The 16,102-nt window shown below is 39.7% G+C and overlaps 1 protein-coding gene across 2 annotated transcripts in view; it reads left to right on the forward strand.

Annotated features, from left to right (window-relative positions):
• The first annotated feature begins 283 nt into the window (after window positions 1-283).
• Window positions 284-16,102, forward strand: part of LOC149088360 (putative phytanoyl-CoA dioxygenase) — an 84,185-nt gene continuing 68,366 nt past the window's right edge. The window contains exon 1 of one of the 2 annotated variants that reach the window (XM_089247412.1): window positions 284-699. In XM_089247412.1, the coding sequence (XP_089103538.1) occupies window positions 427-699 (273 nt within the window). In that variant the 5' untranslated portion in view covers window positions 284-426. The remainder of the gene's footprint in view (window positions 700-16,102) is intronic. The other variant, XM_089247401.1, reaches the window with a different exon arrangement.

Consider the following 16,102-nt stretch of genomic DNA (forward strand, 5'->3'; position numbering starts at 1 on the left):
AAGCAGTTTGAGCCGGTAAAAGCAGGTAGGCGGGCGCACTATGGCCACCCCAATGAGTTTTCACGATCTTTTTTCAGCCGCGATAAAGCGAGTAGCGAGAAGCGGTTCACTATGGACGTACCCTTAGGTGGGGAACTTATTTCTCGCTGATCCTCTACATTTTTAGAAAAAAACGTTTGAATACATCACCCCATGTATGGGACGTGAACATTTATAGAGTCATTATCATCATAACATCTTAAGTTTCAATGACGCTCAAAGGCTAATTTGCTTCTTTTATATCAGTGCTAAGACGAGACTCGATCTCTGAGGTCATCGCGGGTCTTTGATTAGCTCGAGAGACAAACAAGTTTTATCAGAATTATTCCTTCATTCTCCGGCTTTCACTCTGTTTCACCGCACGGATACACTTTCATCCACACGGTGATGTCGCTACTCCTATCGGAAGAAATTATTGATGAATTTTGGAAGAATGGCGTCATCTGTTTGAGAAAGGTTTTCGACAATGTTTGGGTCGAAAGGGTCGCCCGAGGCATTGGACTGAACCTCCAACGTCCTGGTCCGTACAGCGAGTTTCTTGGCGATGACAAATCTTACTTCTTTGATGATTATTGTAACTGGCAACGCATTCCCGAATTTGAGAGGTTCATTCGGGAATCACCAGCGGCTGAAATCGTTGGTCTCCTCATGAAGTCACAGGTAACAGAAAAATAATTAATTTTGTTACTTTTTATTTCAGTGAATCTTCTTCGACGTTATGGGTGTGGTAATTGAACAAAAAATCTCTCTAAATACTGCTACTAAACCACCGTACATGCACCTTGTGAACATTCCTTTGAAGAACTTCTAACGAATTGGTGCATGTCGGAATGTGCCGTGTATGTATTGTATCTAAAGTGGTTATTCATGTTACACCTATTAGTGACTTATGTGAAGTGAGCTACCAGATTTTCCGAAACTTGAAAATGAGGACGCACGTACGTGCAATCTCAGTAGCGTGACATATTCCTTTACAACAAGTGACGTAATTACACGAATAGTTGTTTCCAATTTAAACATAGTAATTAATAATAACAATTAACAATAATAACAATTAACAATAATAATTATCAGTAACTAATGAATTTAGAACAGTGAAACATGTTTTTAATGAATCATTTTACCGTCATGAACTCGTTAGTTCCTGTCCCTTATTCATAAAAACTTAGATAATTATAATTAGTAAAGATAATTAAAAAATCTATAACCAAATAATAAATAACTAAATAAAAGTAAACTAACGAATTAAATAAGCACCTCGAACTTGTGATTTTCGGATGCTAATCAAACAATCAATAATTATTATGATTAATTAATTATTAAAATGCTGGAACGTAGCGAAGTTTAGGCTCACTTGTAACTCAAGGCCAATAGTTAGCGTCCCGACATCAGCGGGGAGGGGGGGGATCATCAGCGCGAGCCGTCATGACGGAATAAAAGTTTTACTTAAATACTTAAAATTATTAATTAATTAATAAGCGTCCATGGTGATTGATTCATTAAAAATGGGTTTCCACCCTGCTTGGAATAATCTGAGGAATTAAAAATAAATCAACTAGTGATAATTAGTAGTTACCTCCATTAGCGATCATTGTGCTTTATCAATTCATTAGTTAATTATAATTATTAAATAATTAGAATTATATAATACAGCTCTTAATTAATTAGATAATTAATTCATTAGTGTCAGGAACTAATAAGTTCATGATGGTTGATTGATTCATTAAAAACGACCCCGTTTTCTTAAGCGCCTCTTCCTCCAGACGATCAAAAAAAAAAATTTCGAAAAAATTAACATATGCGCGGAAGAAAATATACCTTTATCTGTTATTATAAAGGTATCAATTTCCGTGAATTTCAATGCTATTTGAAGGCTAAGAACTGAAAATTCCTCTTTGAGGAATTTATTGCGACCCCCCCCCCCCCTAAACCTTTTGTGGTCCTTCCTAAGATCGATCCTGCGTGCGCCTCTGATATGATTACCTTTAGAGAATACGGGAATACATACGCATAGGCAGTTTGACCACCACCATCTGACACTGCTGTAGTGAACTTTGCTATGTACGCACGACACACAGGCCCCGTAGCCAGAAATTTCGTTCGGGGTTTATATGGGACTAAAAAAACGCATTCTTTCCCGATTTGCTCAATCTGAAACTTCTCGTTTGAAATCTCTTATTCATGAGTGCGAGCTAGGCGACAAAAAACATCCCAACTACTTTGCGAGATGGGAAATTTGTCAAATAACACAATCAGCGATGATGTTTTGAGCACATTGTGGCAGCAAAGATTACCCATCAGTGTTCTACAAATTTTGTCGATTTGCCGGGATCCTCTTGATTCTTTAGCTCCGATAGCTGATCGTATATTAGAAGCTTCGAGTTTCAACGTTGTCGTTTCTCAGGTGTCTCAACCTCCTCTGCCTTCTTCGGAGTTGCACGAACTTAAAAAAAGAAATTGCATCGCTCGCTACACGACTCGAGAAACTCTCTCTCACTCACCAATACCGAGGTTGGTCGAGAAACAATGCGAAAGCTCGTTTCGAAACTAAGCGTTTCGAACTTGATCTCGGACTGCGGAGAGTATTCTCGTTCAATATTTAGTGGCCGACGTCCCAAATCATATTTTGGGTGCCGATTTCGTGGAGAGATTCGGTTTACTTGATGTCAAGAATCACCGGTTGTTTAATAATTTGACAACTCTATACTCTCTTGGTGTAGTTACTACTGGCCCTTCTATGGGTCTAACGACAGTTTCTGGTGCCACTCCATACCATAAAATATTGACCAAGTTTCCAAATCTTGCCGGTTCGGTCTTAAATTCTCAACCTAAACCCCATGCCATAATCCCCATCATCGAAACGTCAGGACCTCCCGTTTACGCAAAGGCAAGACGTCTTTCTCCTGAAAAGCTGTTGGCCGTCAAAAAAGAGTTTAACTTGCCTTTGAAGCAAGGCATCATTCGATGTAGCAAAAGTCTATCTATCTATTTGAAAAAAAATACAGCTAGTTGGCGCATGTGGCGATTTTCGTCAGTTGAATTCTGTAACTATTCCCGACCGTCATCCTATTCCCAATATTCAAGACTTTCATTTCGGTCTGGCTGGAAAAATAATATTTTCTAAACTTGATCTTGTAAAGGCATACCACCAGATCCCCGTGATAGAAAGCGATATTCCCAAGACGGCTGTGATTACACCGCACGGTCTCTTTGAATATGTTTACATGACCTTTGGCCTCAGGAACGCTGCACAAACATTTCAACGATTCGTTGACAGTATCCTCTCGGATCTCGACTTCTGCTATGTTTACTTAGAGGAAATTCTTGTTGCGTCAGCTGATGAGAAGTCGCACGAACATGATCTTGTTGTTCAAGAGACTAAGCGAATACGGTTTAGTTCTCAATCCTGACAAATGCCAATTTGGACTCAAAAGAAATCCAGTTTTTTAGGTGATCTTGTGTCAGAAAGAAGCAAAAAATTAACCCGATTGACAAGAAATTTTTTGCATCTAATTTTCACGATTGAATGAAATATATTTTAAAGTCATGTTTGAAAATTCGACTTCATGGGTCATGACACCCCTTAAATGAATAAAGCATCTCCAACAATTTTAAGATGAGTTTTATTTTCCAATTACAATTCAGAAGTTCTGGAAGATTTGCATGTTGCATCACAGCTTAAGATTGAAATTCTGCAACACAATTAAAACTGAGTAACACAACAAACATAATGAATGAAATCGATCAGTTACAAATTGTCACGATTACAGTTTAACAATTACAGTTTAAAATTTTTACGGCATCTCATTTATGTTATGAATGTGCGCATGAAGCAGTAGGCTCTACTCAAAACCATATTTGGAGCAACAGACAGTAAAGACACGGTGATAAAAAATTCTCAAATTTTGAAAATTGAGAAACAGGAGGAAGGGTAATCATGATTTTTCGGAAAAAAAATTAAGAAACGAAATACACATATAAGGGCAACAGGGCGGCAAAATCCTGAAGTCCGTCTCTGTTAAGAGCAGTCCCAGGGCAATTGCCCCCTTTCCTGACATGACAAGCACAATTATTTTCAATTGATCATTTGTTTTGGCGCAGTTCGACCTAATTGGTTCTTGCGCTACAAAAATCATAGTCCAATCGAATAAATACGCCCCCGAGTAAACCTTCATTTTAAACAAATGACCAAGTTCTGCGCGATTCATGTAGGCTGGAATAAAAATTTCAAAGTGGTCCAAATCTTTCTTGTGAAAAAAAGTAAAAATTTATTAATATTTCAACGCGATAAAAATCAATTGCAGTCAAAGGGAAATGAAAAATCGTCATTGCAACATGCAGAAATTGGTATAAAAATGTGACTCGATGAATAATCAATAGAAAATATCCGAGAAACCACTAATTGTTTTGAATATGCCAATTCATAAAATGACTAGTTGTGACGATTGGTGAGGTGTATACGAAGCGACGAACATGAAGCATTCCTTTATTTTGCATTAACCTGCGAAACACACAACCCTTCGTCATTAAGGTTGAAATCGAACTCCTCGAGAATGGCTTCGTCTCTCGATACAACTTAAATCTCACGTGTCTCGTGAATAAAAGTATTGCTGTACATCCTTGTTAACAGCTTGCCTGTTACATACTCCCCCTCTGGTTTCGCGAACGTCCCGGCAAGGAACCAGCAATAGGCGTTGTGGGAGGTTGTTCAGTGTTCTTGTTTGTTCTAACTTTGCGTGGTCGTCCCTTCTTTCGTGATGGCACTACAGATACAGCATCCGGCTTCGCACATGGTGTGAGGGCAGAAGTACGGTATACGCCTACAGAGACACCCGATTTGGCCGGATCAGCGACTATGTACCTCGTAGGCGATCTCTGGGCTATCACAGGGTACGGTCCATCTCGTTGTGGCGTGAACATTTTCGACTTCGTTCGAAAACTCTGCCTGGGACCGTTGTCAACATAACCTTGGCGTTCATTCCGTTTTTGTTCCACCTTCTGCTTCACAGAACCTCTTGTGGGGCTTTGTATGAGAGTCAACCTGTTTTCACGACTTCTTTGGGCATGGCTGCAACCTTCTGATCGACGGGCGTTAGGGTTTTGATCAGAATATTTATAGCCACTCCCCCTGCATTTATCGTTCCCCTCTCTAGCACTGCTTATACTTGTTTGGGTTCTTGACTCATGGAAGCTATTACTAGACGTTATTGTTTGGCTTGGCATTTTACAACGATGCCGCATGTGATAATATCCTGGTGATCCTGGACTGCGTCGCCTGGCACCGGAAAGTTCGACTCGTTCGTTCCTGCGGAAACGTATAAGTCTAGTACTTGCCTGCCTGTCAGAGTAACTCGTGATTGCCCTTGCACCGGTTGGTGATGAAAGCTTCTTGCGGATCGGTGGATTTCGCTATGCACAGCAGGACGTGGATAGTCACGGACGTAACCTGTTTGGTTCCTGAGACGTCTAGACCGATCCCACCGCTGAGGTTCCGACGCCATATCACCATGGTGAACTTCGCCTTCGGGAGTGTCTCCTCCCCCTGGACTGAAAAAATTTTCATTCTTTTTCACGACCTGTTCAACACTTGTTTCCATTGCTGTCCTTCAACTTGTCGTAGTTGGCAGTACTTCAAGTCGACATGGTCTACCACATGTTGAACAGTTTTTATCCTAGATTCGTTTACGAATTGGAATCGCTTACGAGTATTTTCCCCGAAGAAATTCTCCCTTCGCTTGAGATCCAACACGATACCAGCTTTCTCTAGAAAATCGATTCCCAAAAGAGTTCTGCTACCGACGATTCCAGGAAGAACTATAAATTTCGTCCTTAGTCGCTTCCATTGGATGTCGACCAATATCGTTGTGGTCAAGGCATTCACCGTTGATTGCTGTCCATTTGCAAGACGGATCTCGATAGTTTCCCGATGGAATTTGGCATTTTGCTCTTTCAAAATACGATGCAGAGTATCACTTGCGATACAGTGCGTAGCACCGCTGTCGGCACAGGCCATTTACATGAATTTTTAACAATGCTACGGGTTTTGTTACAGAAGAGCATAGATTCAGTTCCAACTGACCAAACTGAGCGGTTGTCGCTGTCGTTTCCAGATTACAGGTCGGACACTGCGCTCTAATTACCACCGAATATCAACATCCATAGCAGCTTACGGGTCGCTGTTCATCCAAGCTGATCATGGGAAGTGTCTGTTCATCTGCACGAAAGGTCTGTGGAATCACTGGTTTTGATGACGTCCATGAATATTTCCTCGGTGTTTGCTTTCGACGATCCTCGACATCGTACTGCTGGTTGAATTTCTTTGTGAAAGTACTCCTAGCATCTTCATACGCGTCGAGTTTCTCAGCTAGTTCCGATGGGGAGATCAACATGGCCCAACGATGAAATGTTCTTTCACTTGCGGAGGGCACTTCTTCTTCATCTGATCAGCTATGATTAGATTAAACAAGTCCTCGAATGCTGCAACCTTAACTTCTGTTAACCACCCTTCAAGATACGTTTTCAACTCAAAATAAAAGTCACGCCACGAACTCTCCGAGTTCTTGTGATGCTCTACAAAAAGTTGTCGAAATCTGTCCGCATGTAGCTTAAATCGCTGTAAGTTCCTTGACATACCGATAGTCCTTGAACTTCTCAACAGGCTCCCTGGCACAGATCCTAGCCACCTCCTTCGGTAAGCCATTGATGAGATACGTAATCCACAGTTCTTCCGGAATCTGGTGTAATCCCATGTGTCGTTCGAACAGGACAAGGAAGAATAAAATGTCATCTGATGATTCAAAACGCGGAAACGACTCTTGAAATTCCTGATTTGTCAAGCCGGTCGAACGGAAGCTTGGCACTTCTCCGCTTCTATCCTCAGTCTCTCGAGTTCGAACTGCATTTCTGCTCGCCGGTTCCTCTCTTCGGCTTCTTCTCGTCGAATTCTCTCTTTCTCTTCGGCCTCTTCCCGTCGAATCCTCTCCTCTGTTTCTTCTCGTCCGTCGAATTCTTTCTTCTGCCTCTTCTTGTCGAATTCTTTCTTCTGCCTCTTCTTGTCGAATTCTCTCTTCTACGAGGGTCTGTAGCACTCCTTTTGCGAAGACCTCGTCGTATTCTTTACTGGACGTAATAAGTTTCTTCAGCTCTATCACTTTCATCTCGGGTTCAGTAGGTTCGCCCATCTCTTCGGCAAGGCGACGGAGTTCGTCTTTTCGATATTTCGCTAAATAGGAAATTTTCACTCACTTGCTACCTAATTAGGATGTCCGCTTAACTAAAAAACACTCACGCGTCTATTTTAAAACGTTGGGCGCCAATGTAACGATTGGTGAGGTGTATACGAAACGACGAACATGAAGCATTCCTTTATTTTGCATTAACCTGCGAAACACACAACCCTTCGTCATGAAGGTCAAAATCGAACTCCTCGAGAATGTCTTCGTCTCTCGATACAACTTAAATCTCACGTGTCTCGTGAATAAAAGTATTGCTGTACATCCTTGTTAACAGCTTGCCTGTTACCTAGTTTGATTGAAAGTTTCTGATCGAAGCATTGTTATTATTTTAATGTTTTCACAAGTCACCTTCGTCAAGCTACCATTTTTGCAATCTTCTTTGAAGTTTATTACACATGACTGTTTCGATGAGATTTTAAAATAACTCAAAAAATATTGTCCTGTTTCATTGATCAATATGTAATCTGATTAAAACGACAGCGTATAAAACGATCGCGTAGTAAACACAACGCACTGTATGTACCTTCCCCAAAAAATGTTGACTTGATAGTGAAAGAGGACAAATTACCACATTTTGGTTAAAAAAAATTTCAAGTAGATCTCATTTGGCTAACACTTCAAAAATCTGGTGATAAATTTGCCAACATAGTGGATGAAACTAATACGTAATTATACATAACAACGAGGTTATAGTATCACACTACATTGAGAGTAAAAGCGCCATTCGTGAAAGAAGAAGGCTTCTAATTCGATTGAATATTTCAGTTCATTTTTAGGAAATGACAACCCGCTGCTGGCGGAGAAATGCACTTTGGTTCGGTGATTGGTATATAACTGACCGTTAGAAAAATGACACGTCACAAAATTTTAAAATCTTATAACTCACTTAATATTCGTCCTAATATAAAACACATATTAGTTTTTCACAAGGAATCACGTGTGTAATTATTGGGCGGTCGATAGTTACCACCCTGTATATATAATTTTTTTTTTTTTGTGGTGATAAGCATCTACAAGAGGTGCTGTGGTACATTGTTTTGTAACAAAGAGAGAGAGAGGGAGAAAGTACATACGGAAGTACCTCTTCTTTGATTGGCATTTGCTACTTATCGTAAGTCCAAGGAAGGAGTGGTCAACTGATTCTTTGTAAGAAGAGGGGGAGATTGGGTTGACCTATTGTAGGACTTTGCCTAGTTTTGGTTTGGACAAGGATAGAAAGACAGCCACGTTTTTTTCCCGAACCTGCTCGTTCCTCTGCAGGTTCTTTTCTAGGGGGTGGGGGAAGGAATGTAACAAGCTACTCGCTAACTTGTTACATTAATTTGTAGAATTATTAATTAATATTTATTCACACTAAGCACTTAATTTTAATGAAGCCTTTTAGAATATATTTATATTTACGACGCCAGACAGTCTAGGAATTGGGTCGGACCTTTATTCAGAAATGCGGCAGACTTATTCAGACCTTATTCAGAAATGCGGCAGACTTATTCAGACCTTATTCAGAAATCCGTGTATAGAAATAGGTGAGGCACCTATATGCACCGGCGAATTCGACCCGCATCCGCATCGTGTGAATAGCTCCGAATAACCTAGTGTACAAAACTTGTATGTGCGGAGCCCGTACTTCGGTTTTGACACATGCGGACGACCGACGTCCGGACCTGCATGAACACTTCGAAGTTGTGGGCGAATTTCGGCTCGTCTGTGTGAAAGGCTCAGTATATTCCAATTGTTAAAACTTCTTCCGGACCCGCGTCGCATCCGCTCCGTGTGAAAGGGGCCTTACGAATCTTTGTTCGTCCTGCACTGGAGTATGCCGTAAAGTTTTGGACAACGTACCTACAAAGAGACATGGACTTGGTTAATGGGGTGCAAAGAAGTGCGATGAGTGCTTTTGTTGGCACACAAGGTTTGAGCTATGAAGAAAGGCTTGATTTCATGAATATGTTACTTTGGAGAAACGCAGGTGTCGGGGGTAATCGAAGTGTTTATATATAAAATTTTCATTAGGATGGATTGGATGGACCTTGAGTTACACCGTCAATCAACTGCTTCGACAGGAGGACACAATATCGTTTAGTAAGGAAAAATTCCAGGTTGTGGTGTCAGAGGGAGTTTTTCTCTAATAGGGTTGTCAATGAAATGGAATAACTTACCTCCGGGGGTTGTGAATTTTAACGCAATTGATACGTTTAAAAAGAAGTACGATAGATATAGTGGGATAAATCGAGAAGCTATTCATACTTAGGTAAGCCAACCATAATCTTTTTATGGGCAGTGTATTATATTATTAAATTTGTTTTGGTGATATATCTTTTATATTTGGTATTTTGGTTATATTTGACATCCATATTTTTTATGGGCATAATTTTTTCAGCCACCTCTTCGGCCAATTTGCCTGTTGTGGCCTTTGTATTTGTATATAATTACCGAATTTTTCACTTTTATCTTAACCTGTGTATGAATATTAGATATAATACGTTGTACATGTGTGTGTTAAATATTATGCTTTGTTTGATTCAGCCCACACGATTTTTGTCCAACTAGACATCAGCCATGTTGAATGCACATTTTAGTACATCAGGATTAACTCATAAAATAAACCAGTAATTTACCGATTTGAAATATGAATATTTATGCTGATAAAGAGTCATCATTGTTTACAAAATATCTAAGCCCTTTTTTTTTCTTCAAATGAAGAGCTTTGTCGATCCAACCATTTCCTCTGGAGGTTACGTCCTAACATTTATCACACTTATTGATTTAGCGTGTAACATAAATTTGAATTTTCAACATAAATATTATAATAGAAAATAGTTTGAAATGCAAAATTTGTACTTTCTCGTCTGAAAAAAGCCTTGCTTTTAAATTTTTCAAAAGCACATTTACATGATGCAGGAAAAAAAAGCAGAGCTCCAAATAAAAAATAATTATTAAATAATAACCGTAAATTTGCAAAATATTTTGTTTATTATTCGAAAATAATTTGGTGCTGTAATGAAAAAGCATAAATAATATTTCGGTTGAAGAAGAGAAATATGGTTAATAAAATCTAATTAGCTATAAAGTATTGTAATCATTTTTTCCTCGAATATTGTTTTATTTCCTGGTTATACATGTTAAAACACATACTAAAATGTTGTTGCAAACATTTACTCCAATTTTGCAATGTAAGCTAGTGACGTTTTTTGATATCTTTCGTGCTTTCATAACTAAGCAGAATGTGTGAAATACGTCTGTGCAGTTTAGCGCACCTTGAGCATCTTTTTTTGCCTTCTAAACCCACCTCTGCTCGACTCATGTAGAAGTCATTGTATTTAGATTCCTCTTTCATACTAAGGATCAGCATTTTGATCTTTGGATTTGGCTTATCCGTAATGGAATTAAATCTGTTATGCCCTCCTTCTAAGGCGTTGTTTGCTCTGTGTTTTCTCCAAATTCCAAATGTTGATTTTCAACTCCGAATTTTCGAACCACTTTTTTACAAAGCAGTCATAAAATTCTTGCAATTTTGGGCATTGAGGGGATATGTTAGTTATTGCTATTTAATTCTAATATAAAAAATTAATTACTACTCATTAAATTCCATATTAATTCGTATTTAGAATCAATTTAATATAATAAATTTGATTATTCGTGGAATTGAAATTATGGAAAATTTTCTGGGAACTGATGAGCATATCAAGTTCTGAAAACCATGAAGTTTCGTGAAGCATTTTGTCACTGATTTTAAACGTGAGACAGAGCAACAATTTTCTACACTCATGTCCATAAATTAAGGATAATTCAGAATCACACGGAAATCGAAACCTAAAGTAAAAATTCCACCTGTAGAATTATCACACACATCTGCAAGAATGATATGCAAATTTCAGGAAGCCACCAGATGATGCCGATAGTACGTCACAATGACGAGAGTGTAAGAGGGGGGTATATAAGGAATGGTGGCAAAGAAGTGAAATTGTTCACAAGAGTTCTGTTAGGCGCTCAGTGCCATAAGCGAATAGTTATGACACAGAGGACGCATGTGGATGATTTTTTACGTGGTAGAATTATCGTCCGCCTGGAGTGTGGGCGTACTCAGATGGAAGTATCCGAGAAACTTGGAATTGCTCAAAGTGTCATCTTTAGGCTTTGGCAACGATTCCAAGATAACGGAAATGTCAGTAGACGTTACAGTACAGGTCGCCCCAGAGTTACAACGCCGAATGAAGACCGATATTTGGCAGTAACTGCCAAAAGAAACAGACGGAGCACAGCATCCGACCTGTCTCGTCACCTATCTGCAGCCACGGGTACCACAGTTTCAAGGCAAACCGTTTGGTTTTCCCAAACAGATGTTTGGGAGATGTTGGTCTATATGCTCGCAGGCCTGTCAGATGTGTTCCGCTCACGGCAACTCACTGTCGGCAGCGATTAGCCTGGAGTGGAGAACATGCAATGTGGACATCGTCACAGTGGGCTTGTGTGATTTTTTCCGACGAGTCCAGGTTTAGCTTGCAGTCTGATTCACGTCGGACTTTCATATGGAGAACGCCAGGAACCCGTTACCACCAAGACAACATCATTGAACAACACCGTTACGGTGGTGCAGCATTGCTCGTTTGGGGTGGAATTATACTGGGTTCCAGAACAGATCTGTGAAAATTATGAAACTAATTCATAGTCAAACATATTGACTGGGCGCAGGGAATCCCGTTATATAAGTTTAATTGTATAAAGAGATAGACAGATACAACCGTACAGTATGGCTGCGTAAACAAGACTGATAGTTGCCACTCATATCAAAAGTAAATTGTACAAGATAAACAAAACAGAAGAGTTGCCATTCTGTAAACCAGCAGAATATAAAACTTCAACACTCCCACCAATTCTATGGTTTACAGGTAACATATATATAAAACAAACATTGTCAAAAATATATATATATATAATCATGAAATTTTCACATTGAGCATATTCGATATACGGGTGTTGCATGGGGTAATAAAACGCTCAACGATATTCAAGTGGAAGACGTGGAGGTCCTAAATCTTCTAAGAAATGTATGTGCAAGCAAAGCACCAGGACCAGATGATATCTATCCCAGGGTTCTCAGGGAAGGTGCTAATGAATTGGTGGGGCCGGTCGCACAGATATACAGGAGTAGTGTTGCTGAGGGTATCGTCCCGAGAGATTGGAAACTGGCTAACGTTGTTCCGATATTTAAGAAGGGTAGTAGAGAAGTGGTGTCTAATTATCGTCCAGTGAGTTTGACGAGCTCCCTCTCGAAAATTTTGGAAATTATCATCAAAAGGCAGTTTGTGAAGTGGATAGACGAGAATAATGTATTGTCGGATAATCAGCATGGGTTCAGGAAGGGGAAGTCATGTGTAACTAACCTCCTTTGCTTCTATGATTACGTGACTAAGGCTTTGGGTAAGAGCAAAAATGTCGACGTTGTTTACCTTGATTTCCAGAAGGCATTCGATCGGGTCCAACATGGCAAACTCTTGAAGCGTTTACACGAGATTGGAATAGGGGGCAACTTGCTGAATTGGATAGAATCGTGGTTAAGAGATAGGTCGCAACGAGTTATGGTGAACGGGGAATTCTCTGGTTGGACAGACGTCACAAGTGGAGTTCCTCAGGGAAGTGTCCTTGGCCCCATACTTTTTTCACTTTTTATCGATAAACTCGATCAGGGTATCGATGGAATTACTAGCAAATTCGCAGATGATGTGAAGCTAATGGGGGTAATCGGGAATGAAAGCGATAGGGAGTTGCTCCAGACCAACTTAAACAAGATTGCAGCATGGGCAAATGAATGGAGCATGACGTTTAGCGTAGATAAGTGCATGGTCGCTCATTTTGGTTCGAACAACCCACGGTTCTCTTACGAGTTGAATGGTGTCACTATCCCGGATGCAACTAGAGTCACCGATTTGGGAATTCTCATTGACGAGCGACTTAAGTTTTCTGAACATTGTTCAGCGGTTGTCAAAAAATCGAATAGAATGCTTGGTCTCATTTTCAAAAAGGTCTCTTCGCGTTCTCCTAAAGTCATTCTTCCTCTTTTTCGAGGCTTAGTTCGTCCTGGACTGGAGTATGCTGTAAGGTTTTGGAGACCATACCTACAGAGGGACATAGACTTGGTTGAAGGGGTGCAGAGAAGAGCTACGCGTGTCCTTATTGGCACACAGGGCTTGAGTTATGAAGAAAGACTTCATTTTTTGAATATGTTTACATTGGATGAACGCAGGTGTCGAGGAGATATGATCGAAGTGTTCAAAATTTTCAATGGGATGGATAGGATGGACCATGAACTTTTAGTACACCGCCAATCGACTGCTTTTACCAGGGGACACCAGTATCGATTGGTGAGGGACAATGCAAGGTTATGGTGTCGCAGGGAATTTTTCTCCAATAGGGTTGTCAATAAATGGAATAGCTTACCCCCGGAGGTAGTAAATTGTAACACAATTGACACGTTTAAAAAGAAATACGATAAACATGTTGGGGGTAAATCGAGAAGCTATCCATTCTTAGAATAAGACAACCATAAGTAATCTTTATGGGCATCGTATAATATTTTATCATGTGTATATATTGTTTGTAATTTGTGTTAATTGCATTTTTAATTGGGTTGCTGTATTTTTGAAACATATGACAACCATATTTTTATGGGCATCTTTTTATCAGCCACCTCGTTGGGCATTTTGCCTGTTGTGGCGTTGTATTTGTATTTGTATTTGTATTTGTATATTTCGCAATTTTTCAAACCTCTCTTTTGGAAGGCGTTTGGTGAAAATATCGGCTATTTGATCAACTGATTTAGCATATTTCACACAGATGGATTTATCCTCATATTTTTCTCTTATGAAATGGTACCTAACATCTATGTGTTTGGTTCGCTTATGGAATACCGGGTTTTTAATGAGTTTTATGGCACTTTGGTTATCAATACACAAGGGTACTCCATCGGCATTAATAATTTCACCAAAATCCTTGAGAAGTTGAGTTAACCACAGAGTTTCTTTCACAGCTGTCGAAGCAGAGATGTATTCTGCTTCTGTGGTTGATCTAGACACAACTGATTGTTTTTGGGTAGCCCATGTCACAGCTCCATCGCTAATCTTGAACACATATCCTGATGTTGATTTTCGAGTGTCCACATCATTCGCAAAGTCAGCGTCAGAATAACCAACCAAGGTTGATTCATCACAGCTCTGTTGTGTATACTCGATTCCGTACGATGATGTACCTTTCAGGTATCTAAAGATTCTTTTGACGGCATTCCAATGACACAATCCAGGATTTTCTTGGTACCTGCTCACGATATTAACGGCAAACATTATGTCGGGACGAGTAGTGATAGCTAGAAACGTTAATGTTCCGACTGCTTCACGGTAAGGTACTGAACCTTTTTCAAGTGGTGTTGAGTCTGCAGAGATTATAGCATTGGGATCCGCAGGAACACTGACAGGATTTGCATTCTCAAGAGAGAATCGTTTCAGCATTCTATGAATATAACTTTTCGAATGGATGAAGATGGAATTTTTCTTCTCAATGAACTCTATACCAACGAAAAGTCCCTTTTCACACACCACAGCTTCAAAAGTGACGATTTCCATGAGGATGTCTTCATTTTCACAAAATAGTAAACCGTCATCTACGTAAAGGGCTAGTAACACAGTCTTTAATTTGAATGTCCCAAAATAAACTGAAGAATCTGCAACTGATTGTACGAAACCATAACTTTTTAGATAGTCTGAGAATTTCTTGTTCCAACATCTTGAAGCTTGTTTCAGACCGTACAAAGATTTCTTTAGTTTGCACACCTTGTTGTCATCGCTTGTTAATCCCGGAGGTGACTCAAGATATATTTCTTCCTCTATTTCACCATGGAGAAAAGCGGTCTTTATGTCAAATTGCATTATCTTGAGATTGCGTTGGACAGCAATAGCAAACAGAACCCTTATCGTGTCGTATCTTGAAGTTGGTGAATAGGTTTCTGAGTAATCAATTCCTTCAATCTGCGAAAAGCCTTTTGCACACAGCCTTGCTTTGAACTTCTTAATTTTTCCATCTGGGAAATATTTAATTTTGAATACCCATTTTGAACCTACAGTCCTTTTGCCATCTGGTAGATTGACAAAGTTAAAAACTTCATTCTTCTCAAGAGCATCAATTTCTTCTTTAATCGCTTTCTTCCATTCCTGTGACTGAGGAGAACACATCGCCTCTTCATATGAAACAGGTGTTTCGATTTCCATCACATTCGCTTCGAAGTAAGAAGGAGACTTTATTGCAGATCGATCTCGAAGATTGTACCTATGGGTTTCTCTTCCAGGATCAGGATTCTTAGATTCGCGATCAGACATATCATCTTGCATATCTTCATCACAGTTCGGGCTTATATCATTGTTTTCATCCGGAATGACCTTGGATGTTGAGGGAAGCATCTTCACATCATGGACTTCATCGAACTTGACATTTCTCGACACTTTCACAGTTCTTTTATTCGGATCGAATAATCGATAGTTGTTCGAGTCTCTATCATATCCCACGAAAATCATCTTCTTACTTTTGGGTTCCAGTTTTTTTCTTTGAGAGTCCGGAATGTGCATGAACGCTTCGCTTCCAAAAATCTTGAGATGATTCAGGCAATTTTTCTTTCCAGTCCAAAGTTCATATGGGGTAGAATTTGGAGCTTGACTTGTTGGTGTTCTGTTCAGAATATATACTGCAGTATTCACTGCTTCTGCCCACAAGTATTTAGGTAGCTGTTTTGCGTACAGCATTGATCTGGCACTTTCAACAACAGTTCTCATGTCTCTTTCTGC

Source organism: Pholcus phalangioides, unplaced genomic scaffold, assembly GCF_987345545.1.
Source record: "Pholcus phalangioides strain wild (caught in Gottingen) unplaced genomic scaffold, Ppha-v1.0 ptg000003l_1, whole genome shotgun sequence".
Lineage (NCBI taxonomy): Eukaryota > Metazoa > Arthropoda > Arachnida > Araneae > Pholcidae > Pholcus > Pholcus phalangioides.